General features: G+C 39.2%; 1 protein-coding gene across 4 annotated transcripts in view; it reads left to right on the top strand.

Annotated features, from left to right (window-relative positions):
• The window catches only part of ABCA4 (ATP binding cassette subfamily A member 4), a 72,149-nt gene that overhangs the window by 8,056 nt on the left and 47,944 nt on the right, over positions 1-16,149 (top strand). For 3 of the 4 annotated variants that reach the window (XM_017835059.1, XM_017835057.1, XM_017835058.1), the window contains exons 5-12: positions 460-552; positions 2,491-2,584; positions 3,096-3,237; positions 5,089-5,228; positions 7,318-7,445; positions 11,701-11,898; positions 14,123-14,212; positions 14,588-14,828. In XM_017835059.1, the coding sequence (XP_017690548.1) occupies positions 487-552; positions 2,491-2,584; positions 3,096-3,237; positions 5,089-5,228; positions 7,318-7,445; positions 11,701-11,898; positions 14,123-14,212; positions 14,588-14,828 (1,099 nt within the window). In that variant the 5' untranslated portion in view covers positions 460-486. Of the gene's footprint in view, positions 1-459; positions 553-2,490; positions 2,585-3,095; positions 3,238-5,088; positions 5,229-7,317; positions 7,446-11,700; positions 11,899-14,122; positions 14,213-14,587; positions 14,829-16,149 lie in introns of those variants that run through there. The other variant, XM_017835060.1, reaches the window with a different exon arrangement.

The following is a 16,149-nucleotide window of genomic DNA, read 5'->3' as shown; positions in this document are numbered from 1 at the left end:
ATAGTGTCTGAATGATTAAAGCTAATTATGTCATAATAACTAAACAGTTTTATATAAACTAGTGTCTAGTAGTAAATCTGTCTTTTCTTGGAAATATAGTTTGAAAACACAGATTTATTCTAATAAATGATGCAACAGTTAACTACCTTCATTACATGCAAGTCCAAGTTAACAGCCAGATTCAATGTTAATGACTTTTTTTATTCGAAAGAGATGCTTTTCCTCTCCACTGCTTTTTGGTGCTGATAAATGTGTCACAGGAAACAGCCTCCAAACAAAGGAAAACCACGACTTTTCATGTATGATAGTGTATCAAGTGCAAAATTAAATGATGCAGACAATGAAAGGAACTGATCTCTATGATAACATAATCTTAAAATAAGAACAGAAAGCTGTTATTTTGCTCTAAGGTCTGTTTCAGCTGTTAGCTGAGAAATGGCAATGCATCCTTTGCCACAGGTTAACTAGAAGTGTTGATGCAGAAGAATGAACTTCTTTAGACAAGTCAGACTTCTGCTTTGGAAGAACTGGATCCTCCGGAAAAGACAAAAGGTAAAGTGTTAGGCTTTGGATTTCAGCTTTGGACTATGCACTTCGCTGGATTAAGTGGCTGGTACATTTATCAGCATATAAAAATCACAAATCCCTCAAAGAATCAAATGTGATCTTTGTATGGGCCACATTTCTCTGTGCATGTTGCTGGGATTTCTGGCTATTTCTCTTGTGGTTCTGAAGGCTTATGGACTGCTTTCTGATACTTGTGGTGAATTCTGAGACACCTGTGTGTCCTCAGGAAAAGGTTCACAGGAAAGAATCAGAGGTCTAACAGCACTTGGTCTGTCCTTATTGCACGACACACTGTGTACTAGCTTGAAAGAAAGCTTCCCTTGTGCTTTAGACTTTAATCCTTTCCAAACTAGTTAGCTCAGACAGAAAGGAATTACCAAATTCAAGTCCGAGGATTTTGTATTTCCTGGGGATGAAGAAAGAATCTACATCTGAGCATTAACAAAGATCAACTCTGCAGCAGAGGTGATGACCAGTCTCCCCAGTTCTTGCCCATCTGAGTTTATGGGTGTGTAGTGCTTGTCCCAAACCTCTTACCAAATGGGTGGCAATGGATGTTAATCATACCTTGTGGGCCCTGCTGGGAAGGATCTGTAACACTGTTCTGAGCTGTGCACAACAGCTGTCAGGTTTTCTTCTCTAATAATTGTGTCATCTGCCCTTTGCTGCTGGTAAGATTCTCTCTGGCTTTGAAAATATCAGGCATGCATAACTTCCTAGGTGGTGGTGGGTGGGGTTTTTTGTTATTGTTCTGTTTTAAAAAAGAGAGTCTTATCAGAAAAAATAGGGAATTGTTGCCTGGTGTAAAGCTTTCTACCCTTTTGCTGTAAGGATATGTTGTGCTTAACTAAAGCTATTAGACAAAGTTATAGTGATAAAAACAGGACTGCTCAAAAAAATCTGTTCTTAAGTATGCTCTTTTACTCAAAACAATTGTATGTGACCCACCTTGTCTTTGGCTCTGCTGCTATATGCATTATTGTTATATTTTTGGTACCTGACTGGGAAGGAGAGAGCAAAGATAAAGAAGCAAGGAGTGCTTTCCTGTGCATGTGCTACAACCCTGGTTCTGAAGATACTTCATCCTCACTCTTGTAGGGAGGGGGGAAAAAACGTGCCATATGTCTGGACACAAAAATCCCATTGCTGTTCCTCAGAGCCCAAAGCCTGTATTACAGGATCAAAGGATTGTAGTTTCAAGCCTCTACCAGAACACACAGAGGCAGTAAAACAAACTGAAACACAGGAGTGGAGGAAGCAGACTGAAAACCAGGCAGTACATTGCTCTGTGGTAAAGCAGTGCCCTTGATTTTCTGTCGTGACAGGGGAGCTAGTGTCTGTTGTAAGTCTATTGAAAGATCTGGGCAATAAACTGGCCTTTGATGGGATCTTCTATATTATTGAATAAGGTGTTCGATCTTAATGTATACATTTCTACCTGTATTAGGAAATTAATAGTGTTAAAGTGAATGATGACAAAAAGAACTAAAAGTAAAGGTCAAAGAATGTTAAGCTTATGCTGAAGTCTTTTACCTTTGGGTAAGCACAGTGCACAGACAGCCTACTAATGAGCCCAGCAGTGTTAAAGTGTGGATAAAAAAACCCCACACTTTCTCACTTGCATGTAATCCTTCTTGTAGAGTCATCTACTACCTGCTGCCTCTTCTTACCTCAGTCAGGATGCATAGATATTTCTTTAGAGGAGGTAGAGAAGCCACTGAGTTAATGGTAATGCTTCATGGCACTGATGAATCCTCACTCTTTCTGGGTGTCCTTTTCCAATGGTGAAAGAGGCAAAGAATAGCCACGGACACGTGCTGCGCTGGGCATTGCTGCTCTGAGAACAGCCTCATCCTGTTAGTCACTTAGTGACTCTATGGTGGTCTATTTGTAAAATTTTTTTTCTTTTTTTTTTTTTCCCAGCTTCGTTTTCTAGTGGAGCTTGTCTGGCCTCTGTCGTTATTTTTTGCCCTTGTCTGGCTGAGGAAAGCTAATCCACTGTATCGCCAGCATGAATGTAAGAGCATTTAAGATGTTACAATGATCAGACTTGTTTTAGGTAGTGGCTAGAGTTCTCAGACAGAGATACTGGGACCTACTTGTGGAGTATTGTTCTGGCAAAGGAACAAACTTTAGTTCAAGTAGCTTAGTTATTTATAGCCATATATTGTAAGAATTACCAGTGAGGAGGAAATAAAAAGCTCTAATTTTCCCGTGAGGTGCTTTCTGGTCAGACACACATGAAGTTTCAAGATTCTATCAAGTTTTGGATTTCTGTAATTCTGTTACTGAGAAGGTACTAACTCACTATCTATTGAACCCCCCCCCCCATTAGTTCAGAACTCGTTTCTGTTGAAAATAGCCTTATTGCTTATATTGGTGACTTTTTTTTTTTGGTAAAAAATAAACTTATAGGATTTGTATCACAGTCCTTCTGTAGTGAGCCAACTCATCATGCTATTTAGATTCCCACAGACTCCATTAGAAAAGACACCTAACAATTTATATTTTGTGTTTCCGTACTCTAGGTCACTTCCCAAACAAGGCAATGCCATCAGCAGGAACATTGCCATGGTTACATGGCATCTTCTGTAACATGAACAATCCCTGTTTCCGCAGCCCAACCCCTGGAGAGGGTCCAGGTCTGGTGTCCAACTACAAAAATTCCATGTAAGCAGGGTTGTATGTGTGAGACTGGGTTGCAGCAATACAAGCCTGCTAGACAGCTGCTGGTAGCCTGCTCTTGGCAACTGTTGAGTGTTCATGGGCATGAATGATGCAAGGAGAAAGGACGGAGTATCCTCAGCCTGCTTAGGAGGGTACCCTTAGTGCACCCAGGAATATTTTAAAGAATAGCTCTATGGTGTGAATGAAAAGGGAAGGGTGAGCATTTAGTAAAACACCAGTGTGCAAACAGGGGAAGACAAAAATGTTCAGTTCTAACACGTCAGTTTCATGCTAACAATGGCCAGCAAAGTTGAAACAGAACTCACGAGGGTGGGTTTGGGCCTTTTGGAGAAAGACTTCCGTTGTATTAGTCTCTAGGGAACACACGTCCATTTAATAAAATCCATCCTTTCTATTGTTGACTGCTTACTGAATGTCTTGGGACAGATCTTTTTGATATAGAAGCATGAAACCCCTAAGCCTTCTTTTCTCATCACTTGAGTCATTTCTTCTGAATGAGAGCTCTAATGAAGTAGCAGCAAAGAAAAACCTGCACTGCCAGTTCTTATGTAGCACTTGTTTTGGCTGTATACTTGTGAGACTAATCAGCACAATAACCTTCAGTACTCAACTTGTTAGCAAAGCAGAAGGATGGGAGATTTCCTGACTGTTATTGAAAAAGAGCTGTGGAAGTGTTTTATTGTGTTGTTATAGCTGAATCATGAAAGACAGCACAGCAGAGAAGGACCCTTAGAGTAAAAACCTGTTAGAATAAATATAAAAAAATGCTCCAAATCTCCCTTTGCAAAGTCCACTTTGGAGCATCCAATCATTAAAATTCATGAGCTAACAATCTCAAGGCCATTGAAGCTCCAGTCATGTGAAAATCTGTGGCTTGGGGTTAACTTACTAGCTGACCTTGTTTCCTAGTGAACAGGGTTTAAAATGATCAGCTGAACATTTTTTGTGGGGTACAGTCAATCACGCAGTGAAGCTAAAGGGGTTTGTTTCTTATATATTCTGACTTTTTTAGGTTACTTGTTACAGAGCAAACTGTCACTTTGTCAGAGTAAATTCAGTGCATTACAGCGGAAGTAAATACATTGTGTTTTCTGAAAGAATTAGGTCCTTCCTGTTTGCTGTTTTCTCAAGCTAAAATAAGTCATAAGGACTGATATATACCATTCCATGTATGGAAAAACATAATACTATTAAAGAAATGTAATGGTCTGCCCTGATAATAAGAATTTTCTATACTTGTTCATGAACACAGGACCTGATGGCATCCTTGCATGATCTGCATGTTCTAACCCAGACCCAGTAGGTGAACAGCTGTCTGTGACCATTTGTCACTTGTGTTTTCCTGCCACTCCTAGAAGAAATATTCTGAAGGGACCTAAACACCACAATTACAATGGGGGGGACTGATGTTAGAGGAGGAGGAGGATTCTGTGTCTGAATGATTCTATGTCACTTACCTGGCTGAGCAGGGCTGCATGTGCCCAGAGTGCCCCACTCAACTGCTGGAGCTGAGCCTGGGCTAGAGCCAGAGCAGATTTGCACTGTAACTGCGAGATGCATGCAGTCTGAGGAAGGTCCTGTCTCCCCAGCAAGATCAGCATGGCTAATGTGGGAGAGGCCAACCTCCTGCAACACCAGTAGCCCTCTTAAACCTTCTGTGGACTTCAAATCTAACTGAATCTCACAGTACCTGAGACTGAGAACAAAATAATTTATTTTTTTCTCATCCCTAACACAGAGAAAGTCAACATTGCCTTTTTTATTTTTAAATATAAAAGATTCTCAAGAGTCATCAGTCTTAAATTATTGTTTGTACACTATTTCTCCTTTCAGCCTTGCAAGGGTATATAAAGATGCTCAGGAGCTTTTACTGGAAGGCCCTGAAATCCATGACCTTGGCAGAATCTGGGAAGAACTGATCATTATGACTCAGTTTATGGAAACAATGAGAACTAATCCTGAAAGAATTGCAGGTAATTGTTTTGTCTATATCCTTTAGACTACTTAATTTTTCTCTCTGAGAACTGGATAGTAGTTAAGCTGCAGAGTGGCAACATTATAATATATTTGACATGTAGCTGTTACTCTGCTTACTGTTAGGGTAAATTAAAACATGCTCAGTGTTGTAACACCTGTCATTTAAGAGAAAGGAGAGAGGCAGTCAACTCCATTCTACAATCATCCTTAAGTAACAGTAGACAAAACTCGAAAACCAAAAGTTTGGATTTCTCACCACCCCAAGTAAAACATGTGGCTGAAGAGATTTCATTATTAATTATTACAGTAGAGGTAGAAGCAGTAAGAAAGCATCATGGAAGATGCAGAGGAATGGAAAGCTGGGAACATGCCTGAACATATACTAGAAGCATAACCCAGAGAAGTGCTTAGAGGTACATTGTTAGAAGTGTTACCTAAAACAGGTTTGGAACAGTGAAGAAAGAAACACTTTCCCCTTGTTTTGATGATGTGTTTTGAAAGAGAAGGCATTAAAAACATAAAGAAGACTGAAAAAGCAAGTTGACTGCATTAGTTTTTATTTAAAACAACCTTCCAAACTCAAAACACAGTCTTGGGGGGAAATAGGAAATGGTATAATAATAAATTTTTTTTTAATAATATTTGGACTTAAAGTACAGAATTTGAAAAGATACCCCTAAAACTAAAGGCATAAAACTGGACTGGCTTTGAGAATTGATATGTCCCATTCTCAAATCCTTTGCCGTTTAGCAAATGTCAGAGTTGAGATTGCTCCTTTTGCTGATTCCTTAAACCAGATCTAACTCTTGAGTCCTCCTTCCTTGTCCCATTCTCCCCTTGATGTGTTCTTATAGTGTGTTTTTTCCTCCGTGATGCCTGGGTGCCAGGAAAGGCATCAGTGAGAATATGAGGGACAGACGCCTACTATTGTTTTCAGTGTTTACTGCTTGAATAAGTACATAGAGGAACAATTGAAGAAGTCCTGCTCAGCCCCTACAGCCCTAGGCCAGAATATGCTTATTGCAGATGGAATTGTGGAAGTTAATTGGCAAACTCTGATAAGACTCTGCTTAACTCACAGAATGGAGGCCCCCAGCAGCACATTTGTGCATGTTTATGTGGAGATGTCTAAAGCTACATTCCCCATGTCTGTAGGATATGTGCTGTTCCTGGCAGTTTCAATTGCCTGAAGGCTAGAACTAGTGCTTTTCAAGCTTTCTTTACCAGAGTTTCTTGATGCTGTGTGAACTACCTTTTAAAAAGGCTCTAGTAGTCAATGGACACACATTAACTTCCCAAGCTTTCTCTTGGAGCATACTGAGGAAGAATTCCCATTGGTATGATTTGTAACATAGACAAGTTAAAAAAGATTGGCACTGTTTAACTTTATGAGCAGCAGTATTTTGAATATTGTTATAGGCAGGATTAGGGAAATTCAGTGGCCTCTTATACGTGTCTAATTTAACAGCGGATAGTCTCATTTGTTTGCCTGAAGATTTGCCAGCTTTTAGTTTAGTAGTTGCTAATCTAGTTTAATATGAAGCAGAAGCTACAATTTATGCTTTTCCAAGGAAACTGAGTTTTTCCTCGGGGAAGATTCTCAATGGTCACTTCTGCAATGCTAGAGAATAAGATTAACTAGCTAAAATTAGTTGACAGTGAGTGATTAATTAGTGTAAATGCAAAGGTTTGGCTAAAGTTATTTACACAAGGCCTAGAAGGAAGGACACTAACAGCAACAGCGTACTTGAATCTGAACTTTTAAAATAAAACATGGCATCGAAAAAAGGCAGACACTTTCAAATGCAGTCAAGGCTGCTTTCAGTGCACCCATTGCTGTGGCTCTAGTCTGAAATACCTTTGAGAGATCAGATATGCCAAGTCAGAACACTCAGCATTTTCTGATTATCATTCCTCAACAAAGGATTAAACTGATTTTGAATTGCAAGAATAATTTTAGACCCTGTTAGTCACTACTAAGTATAAGAGCCAAAGCACATTCTTTTTGCAGGTTTGAGTATGAGTTGTTCTTTAACTTCCTTTATTTGGTGTCTCACTGATCTGTGGATTTCTTTCTTCATCCAGGAAGAGGAATACGAATTCTAGACATTTTGAAAGATGGGGAGACCCTCACCTCCTTCTTGCTGGAAAATGTTGGCCTCTCAGATTTTGTTGTTTTCCAGCTTATTAATGCTCAAGTACGCCCTGAACAGGTGGGTAGAGTTTAACAGTTACCAAGTTGTTGTCTGTGAGGAAAGAATCTTATGAGTTGGATGTGCAAAGTAGCGTCAGTGAGAACCTTGGGCTCAGAGCACCTAATGTCTTATGGGTTGTTTGTACAACTTCTCCCTCTGTTTTTTGTGAATCTAGAAGAGATGTTTGTTTTGTCTTTTTAAAAGCATTTTGAATATGCATTAAATGTACGTATTTGTTCAGTGCTGTTGTTCCTTCCAAATAATGAGCATCAAGAAATGATACTGCCACGCAATGCATCCATTCCCATGACTGAAGACTTGACTCAAAAGCATGAGGAATCCTTTTGAGACAGTAGTCCTGATGAATAGCCAGAGAGAATTTTTGGAGGTTTTTAATTTATTATTTAAATTCTCTGCCCCAATGTCAACAGAGTAATATGGTGGCTTTTTGGCATTGTCTCACATCATGAATAGGTGCCAGTGGAGAAACAGATCCACTTTCGTAGGTTCTGATTGAATAATAGATCTGCTCAGAAAATTCAGAGTGAAAACTGCAAGTCAAATCCCTCCTGAAGCAGCAAAGCAGAGGACCGTTTGACCAAGTCCAGGCTGTTTCTGCCTCTGCATGTACTGGTGGCTGGGAGCTCTGTGAGGAATGCTGTATTAATGAATGAATGTTGCTGAATCGGAGTTCTGAAACAATTTCTACACTGCCGTAGTGTGTGGGTGGAAGCAAGTGAATAACTGAGGCTGAAAGACACAATTTGTCTTTTTCACTGCCACATGAAACACAAATGCTGGAACTGTGTGTGACCAGAAAGAGGGAGGGCATTCATGCACTTGCATGCACTTCCTTTTTTGAATCACAAATTCCAGCTGGTGTGACCAGTAGTCAGATTACTTATCTGCTGTATTCTTGATGAATACCGGGGAAACCTGCCCCTCTCCTCACTTTATCATGAAGCAATACCACAAGATCATACCAAAGCCAGTGTCAATTGATACATCCTACTTATTTTCACACCTCCATATCAGCTGAGATGGTGAAAATTTGCTTCCTTGCTGCTTGTGACAAGAAGAATATATACAGATATCCTGCTGGGCTTCTCTTTCCCTTTTTGTCCCTAACCTTTTCTTCACCAGAGATCTGCTGTGTCAGGAGAACTGAGTGCTGCTGTATTAGTTTCTGTTAGCTCCCCAGTGGCATTCATTCACCTACTGTTAAAACCTCTGCTTGCAAGTGTATGCAGGACTGAAGTTTTCAACACCACCACTGAAAGTATGATTGAAACGTGCTGATGTCCTTCTGCTGTATTTTCTATGCTGATGCAGAAAGAGATGTAGTTCTCTTTATGCTGGAAATTAAAGAAATCTGAACATTGGTTAGAGAGGAAGCTGGAGGAGATCTCGAGTTAAATACCACTTTTGCTGTCCTCCATACAGTTTTCTTGATAGCAGTAATCTCAGGGATACAACATCATCTCACCAGAGCTGATTTACAGCTGTGAGGGAAGAAAGTGCTGTGAATAATTCCTCCAGGGGAAACCGATGCAGAAAAACTAATCTCATAATTTTCAAGACATGACAAGAGAATTATTTTCAATGGGAATTGAACACTTTATTTCATGTGGGAGACAAATGGTTGAGGTAGAAGTTGCAGAGCTGTAACTACACTCTAGATCTATGGTTGTCTTAATCCTCAACCATGATGGTTCATCTCTAGTTCTTTGTGCTGCTCTGCCCTCTGTTTGCTTGCATATTGCTGTACACGCTTTCCCCCTTGCTCTGATGGCACAGAGCTGATCAAACTGAAAGCAACTTGTTTACAAAAGCCTGACTGTTGCCAACAGCTGGCTGCAGATCTAGGTCTGAGCCGCCTGGGAGTCAGGAAATGACACACAGAGCTGAAAGCTAAACCTGATCAAACAGCCAACTAGCTGAAAAAATAATTTGGACTTCATCTTGCCAGCTTCAGCCAAACAGTGACACATTGATTAAAAAAAAAAGTATTGAAGTTTCCCTCTGAGGGCCTGCTTTTTTGAGTCATTCTAAGATAAGGATAAGAGACTGATGTTAAAACACAATAAGTTCAGGAAAGATTGGCAGCAGCCCACCCTACCGGAAAAATTGGAAGGGCGGAGGTTTGATGTTTTTCTAATCCCATCTGTTCGTGAACATTCTTGAAATGCAGTTACAGTTTGTAAATAACCTTTCTCTTTTTTTTTAATATGTTTATCCTTCTCAATGATGTTAATGTCACTGTTTCCTCATTTCACAAGTCAAAGCAAGGCTCCCAGGCTGCCTCCATGTGCAGCCCTGTTTCATTGCAGTTCACCCTGCATGATGAGGACCATGACAGAAGAGGCATATATGGCTGAAAAATGCCCTTATCACACACGGCCCCAGGACATAAGAGACTGAACAAATAAGCAAATTCTTTCACTGGCATAAATTCAGTTAATTCAAATTCAAATGTTCCAGTTTGAGGGAGGGCAGGAGTGTTTGGTTTTGAAGGTTTTTAGCAAGACAAACTGTATCTGTCAGCTGCATTCCCCCTTTTGCATTCTGCCTCTCTCCAGGCTCTCTCGTGTTAACAATGCCTTTATGTGAGTACAGCTGTAGTGATGATAGTGCCTCTCAGACAGTTTTGCTAGAAATCCACATCCCTTTTTTGCATCATAATTCCCATACATAATCTGTGTGTAACTCAGATGTCTTTCTTGTTTTCTTTTTTTTTTCCCCCAACTGCAGCTCCATAAGCTGGAACTCAGGGCAGTTATGGCAGACAAAATATAATGTTGTACTAGACCTCTCCGCCTTTTCTATTCTGGATGCTGACTTTCCACAGCCACATTTGCACTTTTGTGATAGCTTCTGACAGATAAAGCACTTAATTAATAACTCCTCAAGCTTGAACCTACTCTCCAAAGCAACTGAATTAAGTTTTTTCTCATTCCTTTGTGTGTTTAAATATTCTCTTTACAGGCACCACCAAACAAGTCTCAGCTGCTAACTATAGGACATTTGCAGATAGAAAATTTTGATAATGTTCAGAATCTCTTAGATGAACTTTCTAATTTGCTTAAATAAGAAACAAATATGTGCTTATGTCTGACCTGGTATGGGTGTGGTATGTTTGTTTTGATCCATATGTCTTAGAGATTGGAATGCTCAGCAGATTGTTTTTCTAAAGAAAATTATATTCTGGGTAGACTTTGACAATATCTCTTTCCATGCAGCTTATTAAATTCATTTAGCCTAATGATATTGTGTCAGTGCATAGTTCTCATTTGTCTGAAGGTCTGTGTTTGTCTCAAACACAGTAGGCATTTACAGCCATCAAAGTGTTCTGAGCTTTTTTCCTTAAAATTTGTACTGTGAAAGGAGATGGAGACAGGATAGGAACATTAACTCAGGAGCAATTTCCAGTTCTACTTTTTATTATATTGCCATATATTCTGTCCATTATAAAATAAGTGGAACTTATTTTAGTAGACTACCAAGAGCATTCCATAACAACAGTGTAAATCCCAAGTATATCTGATTTCTATGGAGTTATTCTGCATTTACATTCGTTTAGCTATAAATTAATCTGCTGCCAGCGGTTGAACACTAAAGAAAAAAGTTGGAGCTTTTTCTGTTCCATGTTTATATTAGAAGTGGTAATCAGTAGATGTGTGTGATTTAATGTAAAATGGCTTTGTAAATCCTGGCTGTATGCTGTGCACAGTGACAATGAATAATGGCTGTAGGGAAGCATTGCGGTGGAATAGTCATCACTATGAAATAAAATCCTGAGGGAAATCAAGCTTGAGATTCAGTGGAATTGGCCCTTTTTTTTTTTTTACACAATTGACAGCAAAGACATAACCAACCTAAACACAAACGGTAGTGATGTAGCACCATTGGTTAGTACTGGGAAAATTATTTCAAGCAAGCTGTAGCTCTTCCTCCTTAGCCACAAGAATGGGTGGCATGACTTCATGTGTGCTTAGATGACAGAGGAAGGGAAGACAACTCACAAGAACTTTTGTAATGGAAGGAAGAATCACTAATGAGAGAAGGAAAAATGTGACTGAAGAAGAGGTGATCTAGCATAATATCAAGTGGAAGTGATTCAAGAGTTGATGCTCCAGCTGACCACATCTTTCTACCGTTCATTAAAATATTAGCAGGGACTGGTATCAAGGTGCCCGCTTGTGATAAGTTATAATTGTTTCTGAGGAGCATGAAGGTTTCACAACAGTAAATGAAACATTGGTTTTGGTTGCAGTTTGCCTATGGTGTCCCTAACTTGACTCTGAAGGACATTGCTTGCAGTGAGGTGCTCCTGGACCGCTTTATTATCTTCAGCAGCCGAAGAGGTCTCCCTTCTGTACACAAGGCCATGTGTGCATTGTCCCAGGAAAGTCTACAGAGAGTAGAAGATGCCTTGTATGCAAACGTTGATTTCTTTAAGTTATTTCAGCTGGTAAGTATTAACATAATCATCCTGTCTTATGTTGTAATTTATTTTGGTTGATATTTCGCTGCCCTTCAAGAACTTTTGGTAATACGTCACCGATTTTCCAAGTGGTCTTTGTTTATTTACCCCTGCAAATGTAAGGATATGGATGTGGGATAATTAACCTACCATCAGCAGGACACTAGGCAGTTCTGAGTATGCTTTGGGATGAAACATGAAATTCACAGTAGAGTAGAACTAAGAGACTGAAATGCAATCTTAAAATCAAAGTTTGTGTGAAACTTATCTGGTCTTTCCATCTGTGTAGCAAAACAGTGTATAGCAAGACCAAGGGACGTTGCTGATGGTTCTGAAAATACCCCGTACAACCCATTCTATCTTTGTTCCATCCAGCGTGACAGAATTTTATGCTGCAGTCAAAGCCGTGATGCAGCTTGAGTTGACATAGCCATGTGAGCTTTTTCAGTAAAAAGAGGTGAAACAAACTGGGAAGTTGTACTGGCTTTCATCGCTGTATTGAAGCTTTTCCTCACCTCTGTTCATTTTCATTGCCCTTCTTTGTGTTATAACCACATCTGGAAACTTGGTTTACTATGGAGATATTATGCCATTTTATATATACAAATAAACATTGATATGTTTACTTTAAATATATAATAACATATAAATTGTATATATATATATATGTGTGTGTGTGTGTGTATATATATATAATGCCATATTGGTTTGGGGGTTTTTTCTTCCTTTACTTCTGTGTTCTTTTCCTGATATTTTTCTGATATTTCATTTGTATTCTGCACACTGATGTGGTGCCTTCAGGCCACTATTCATAAAGACTCCAGAGTCTCTTGCCTTATGATAGTGAACTTAGAGTCCATCACTGTGTATACATCTTTCATGTCTGTTTTCTCTATGATCATGCTTTTCCTTTTTCAACACTGAATTTAATTTGCTGTTTTTCAGCTTGTAATTTAGGGTCATGAAACCAATACATTGTCAGTTTGCCGTATAGAACCAGGCAGGATATATAAACAACTGCTAAACTTACATAGGAAGTATTGATTGGACTTTTCTACCACATCAGTGTAGCATCATCATCAACCAGGTATTTTACAGGTTTTTACAATACCTATTCCTCACAGTTTCAAAAAGCCCAGGTTATGGCAAGTGCTTCAAGAACCCTGTATTGCAGAGACTGTTTCCCTTTAGGGGACAAGAAAGGTATATTTTTAAGCACTGTATGTGTGTAGTTCCTGCCAGAAGTACAAGTGACAGATCAGAACATAAGCTTTCCATAAAAACTCTTGCCTCTGTGACTCCCTGCCAGGTCCCGACACAGTGCAGCTGTCCTCTGCTTTCTTAACCACCTACTGACTGAAGGGAATGGCAGGCAATCAGTAGGGTGTATAGCTGGGCAGTTTGGGGAAAGCTTTTTAGGGGCTTGTCTCATAAACATTACAGTCTAGCTGTCTGCAAGTCCAGCCTTATATTTTTTTTTTGTAATAGCAGAAGAAATATATATGCTTGAGAAAGCCTCAAAAGTGCTATCTCCAAATGCATATGTGATTCTTTAGACAGCTGACAAAGAAGGATGCAGTGATGCAAACAAAGTGGTATATGACAAGCACACCATGTTGTCACCTGCTTCTTTTAAGCCATTAATACCTAAAGTGTTAACTTCTGCTGGAAAGGCAATTTGGTCAGTCTACAGGAGCTGGGAAAGCAATGGTTTCTGTCAGGTCTGACAGTGAGGACTAGACTGTCTCCAAAATCAGCAAATATCTGAGGTATAAAGTACTCCAAGTTATTTACCTCCATGGCAAATGGGGACTTCTGTATCACAACCTTTGCTAAATTTGGAAGTTACTGAGAGTCTGTAGATCTCACTGGAAGAGTAGCCTCTGTGAGAAGCAAATTCTCAGAAATCCTAGTTCCTGTGTTCCTCCTCCGTTTTTTCACCTTTTGGTATGTTGGGCTTAAATGAGCAAAACAAATCCCAAGCTATATTTTTAGTGGACTATGACTTTTTCAGCCTTGTATTAGAAAAAACACACAGGCTACTCTGTGAGTCTGCACATGGGTACTGGATTTGTGGCCCCACAAGATACTGTTCCAAATAACTCAAAGTATTTGAGCTAAAGAGATGCCATCTGGATCTTCTTCTTATTGTAATGACCATTGTCATGTAGAAACTAAACAAAGCTCATCTGTATTTCTTATGTATTCACAGCTTCCCACTGTGTTGGACAGAAACTCACCAGGTGCTGACCTGAGGGCCTGGGGGAGGGTGCTGTCTAATGTCTCCCACGCGGTGCAAAAGGTAAGCGGTCTATTAATAGATGACTTTTCTGCATACCAGATAGTCCTTGTTTTCCTTTGTTCTTTTTATGTTCCAGTTACCTGCTTTACCAGAAGGAAAAGAGATTTGTTTGGAAGAGCTGATTCCTTAAAAAATCATTCTCTTATTACAGAATAAATGTAGACATAAGCACTGGCAATTATGAAGTGTATTCTTTTCCTCAGAAAAGATACGAAAGAACAAAAACTGAATATGATGCCAGTGACCAGGACAGAGGAGATAAAGGGATGTGGTTCTGACTGCATCTGTGCTTCACTGTCTGGGCACAACTGGGACCTCAGCAGATAATTAACCTCCTTTGAGGGTTGCAATTAACAAAGTCTTGTCTTACTGCAGCTGGCCAGGAAGCCAAGTGTTCAGGACCTTTTGATGGTCCTGCAACCATTGCTACAAGCCGGAAGGCCAGAATCCTTAGGCCAGTTGTTGAGTTCCCTGTCGGCTCTTTTCTGTGGCTACCCAGAAGGAGGTGGATCCAGAGTGCTTTCCTTCAACTGGTATGAAGATAACAACTACAAAGCTTTCCTGGGGATTGACTCATCAAGGAAGAAATCGAGTTATCTTTATGATAATACAACCAGTAAGTTTTTCCACCATACCATTAAGAGACTGTAGACAGGTGCAACTTTCGTTAGAGTACTACTGTTCCTTTTATAAAATAACATTTTTAAGCAGTTGATTCAGGAAATTAGAGACAGGTGAAATGATTTTACTTCATACTTACTTCATAGCTGGAAGGAGAGAAGCCCAGAAATATGCATTTGCTTTTAATATGGAGGCACAAATATAGTCATCATCGTAATTAAAGACAGTCCCTCTACTTTATCTTCTATTATATGCTACTGATACAACTAAGAAAAAGATGCCTCTGAAGAAGATTTAGGAAAAGACAATGCTGCATTCTGGAACTACTTTTCTCCGAAATATTTTTTCTAAATTCTATTTTTTTCTTTTACCTTGTTTGATGGCCTGGAGCACAGGAATTTAAAAATCTCTCTTTTTAAATAATACTCCATTTGATACAGGGTGGCTGTTCTCTTCCTGCATAGAAGTACATATATTTTGTAGCAAAAATATTCTACAGCATGATTACATTTTACATAGAAAATATTTCAGCTTTGATTTCCTCACTTCTTGCTACAGTGATAAGAGAGAATGCAAAGATGAACCAGTTTTTTTACCTTTTGTTATTTTATCTTTTTACTATGTCCTTTTCCATTTGCCATTTAGTTTTTCTCTACACTGAGCTCACCAGCAATTTTTTCTGTACTACTATCCATGTTATAGCTGGCAGTGTATTTCTGTGTCCCTTCTGCTGTGATACATATGTTGCAAAGTCATGAAGTACAGATAAGGACTTTGCTTATAGAGAGACTCCTACCTTTCCCTGTTTGTGTTGATACTTGGCTCTACTTTTGTCTGAACCTTCAAAAGACCTGTAAAGGCCGGGTACTTCATTTCTTCACCGAGGAACAAAATAATTGCATGTTATCCAAGTAAACTAATTACTTCATAGTGCAGGAGTAAGATAAAAATATTTACACTAAAATGTTTAATTCTAAATTATTGTAGGATCCAATTCTGAACTGTTCCAGAGTTCAACATCCAAGCCTGCTGGATCCACTTTGTATCAGTATCAACTACAATACAAAGGAGCTAAGTCATTAGAAGTCAAACAATTAAAGCTCCAAATTGCTCAGTGAGTTTTGAACTGTCTGGTTTCCTTCCATTTGAAATACCATATAAATGACAGCAACTTTCAAATGGTTATTTATGTTTGCCAATTTCCATAGTGTGTACTTTACAACTCCAACAGCTACTTAATAGTCTTTTCTATATATTCAGATGTTGTACTTCTACATTGCAGAATGTGCTTTAACCCATTCAGATTCAAAATGCTT

The sequence above is a fragment of the Lepidothrix coronata genome, unplaced genomic scaffold, assembly GCF_001604755.1.
Source record: "Lepidothrix coronata isolate B3197 unplaced genomic scaffold, Lepidothrix_coronata-1.0 Scaffold247, whole genome shotgun sequence".
Classification (NCBI taxonomy): Eukaryota; Metazoa; Chordata; class Aves; order Passeriformes; family Pipridae; genus Lepidothrix; species Lepidothrix coronata.
This window is presented reverse-complemented; position numbering and strand designations above follow the sequence as displayed.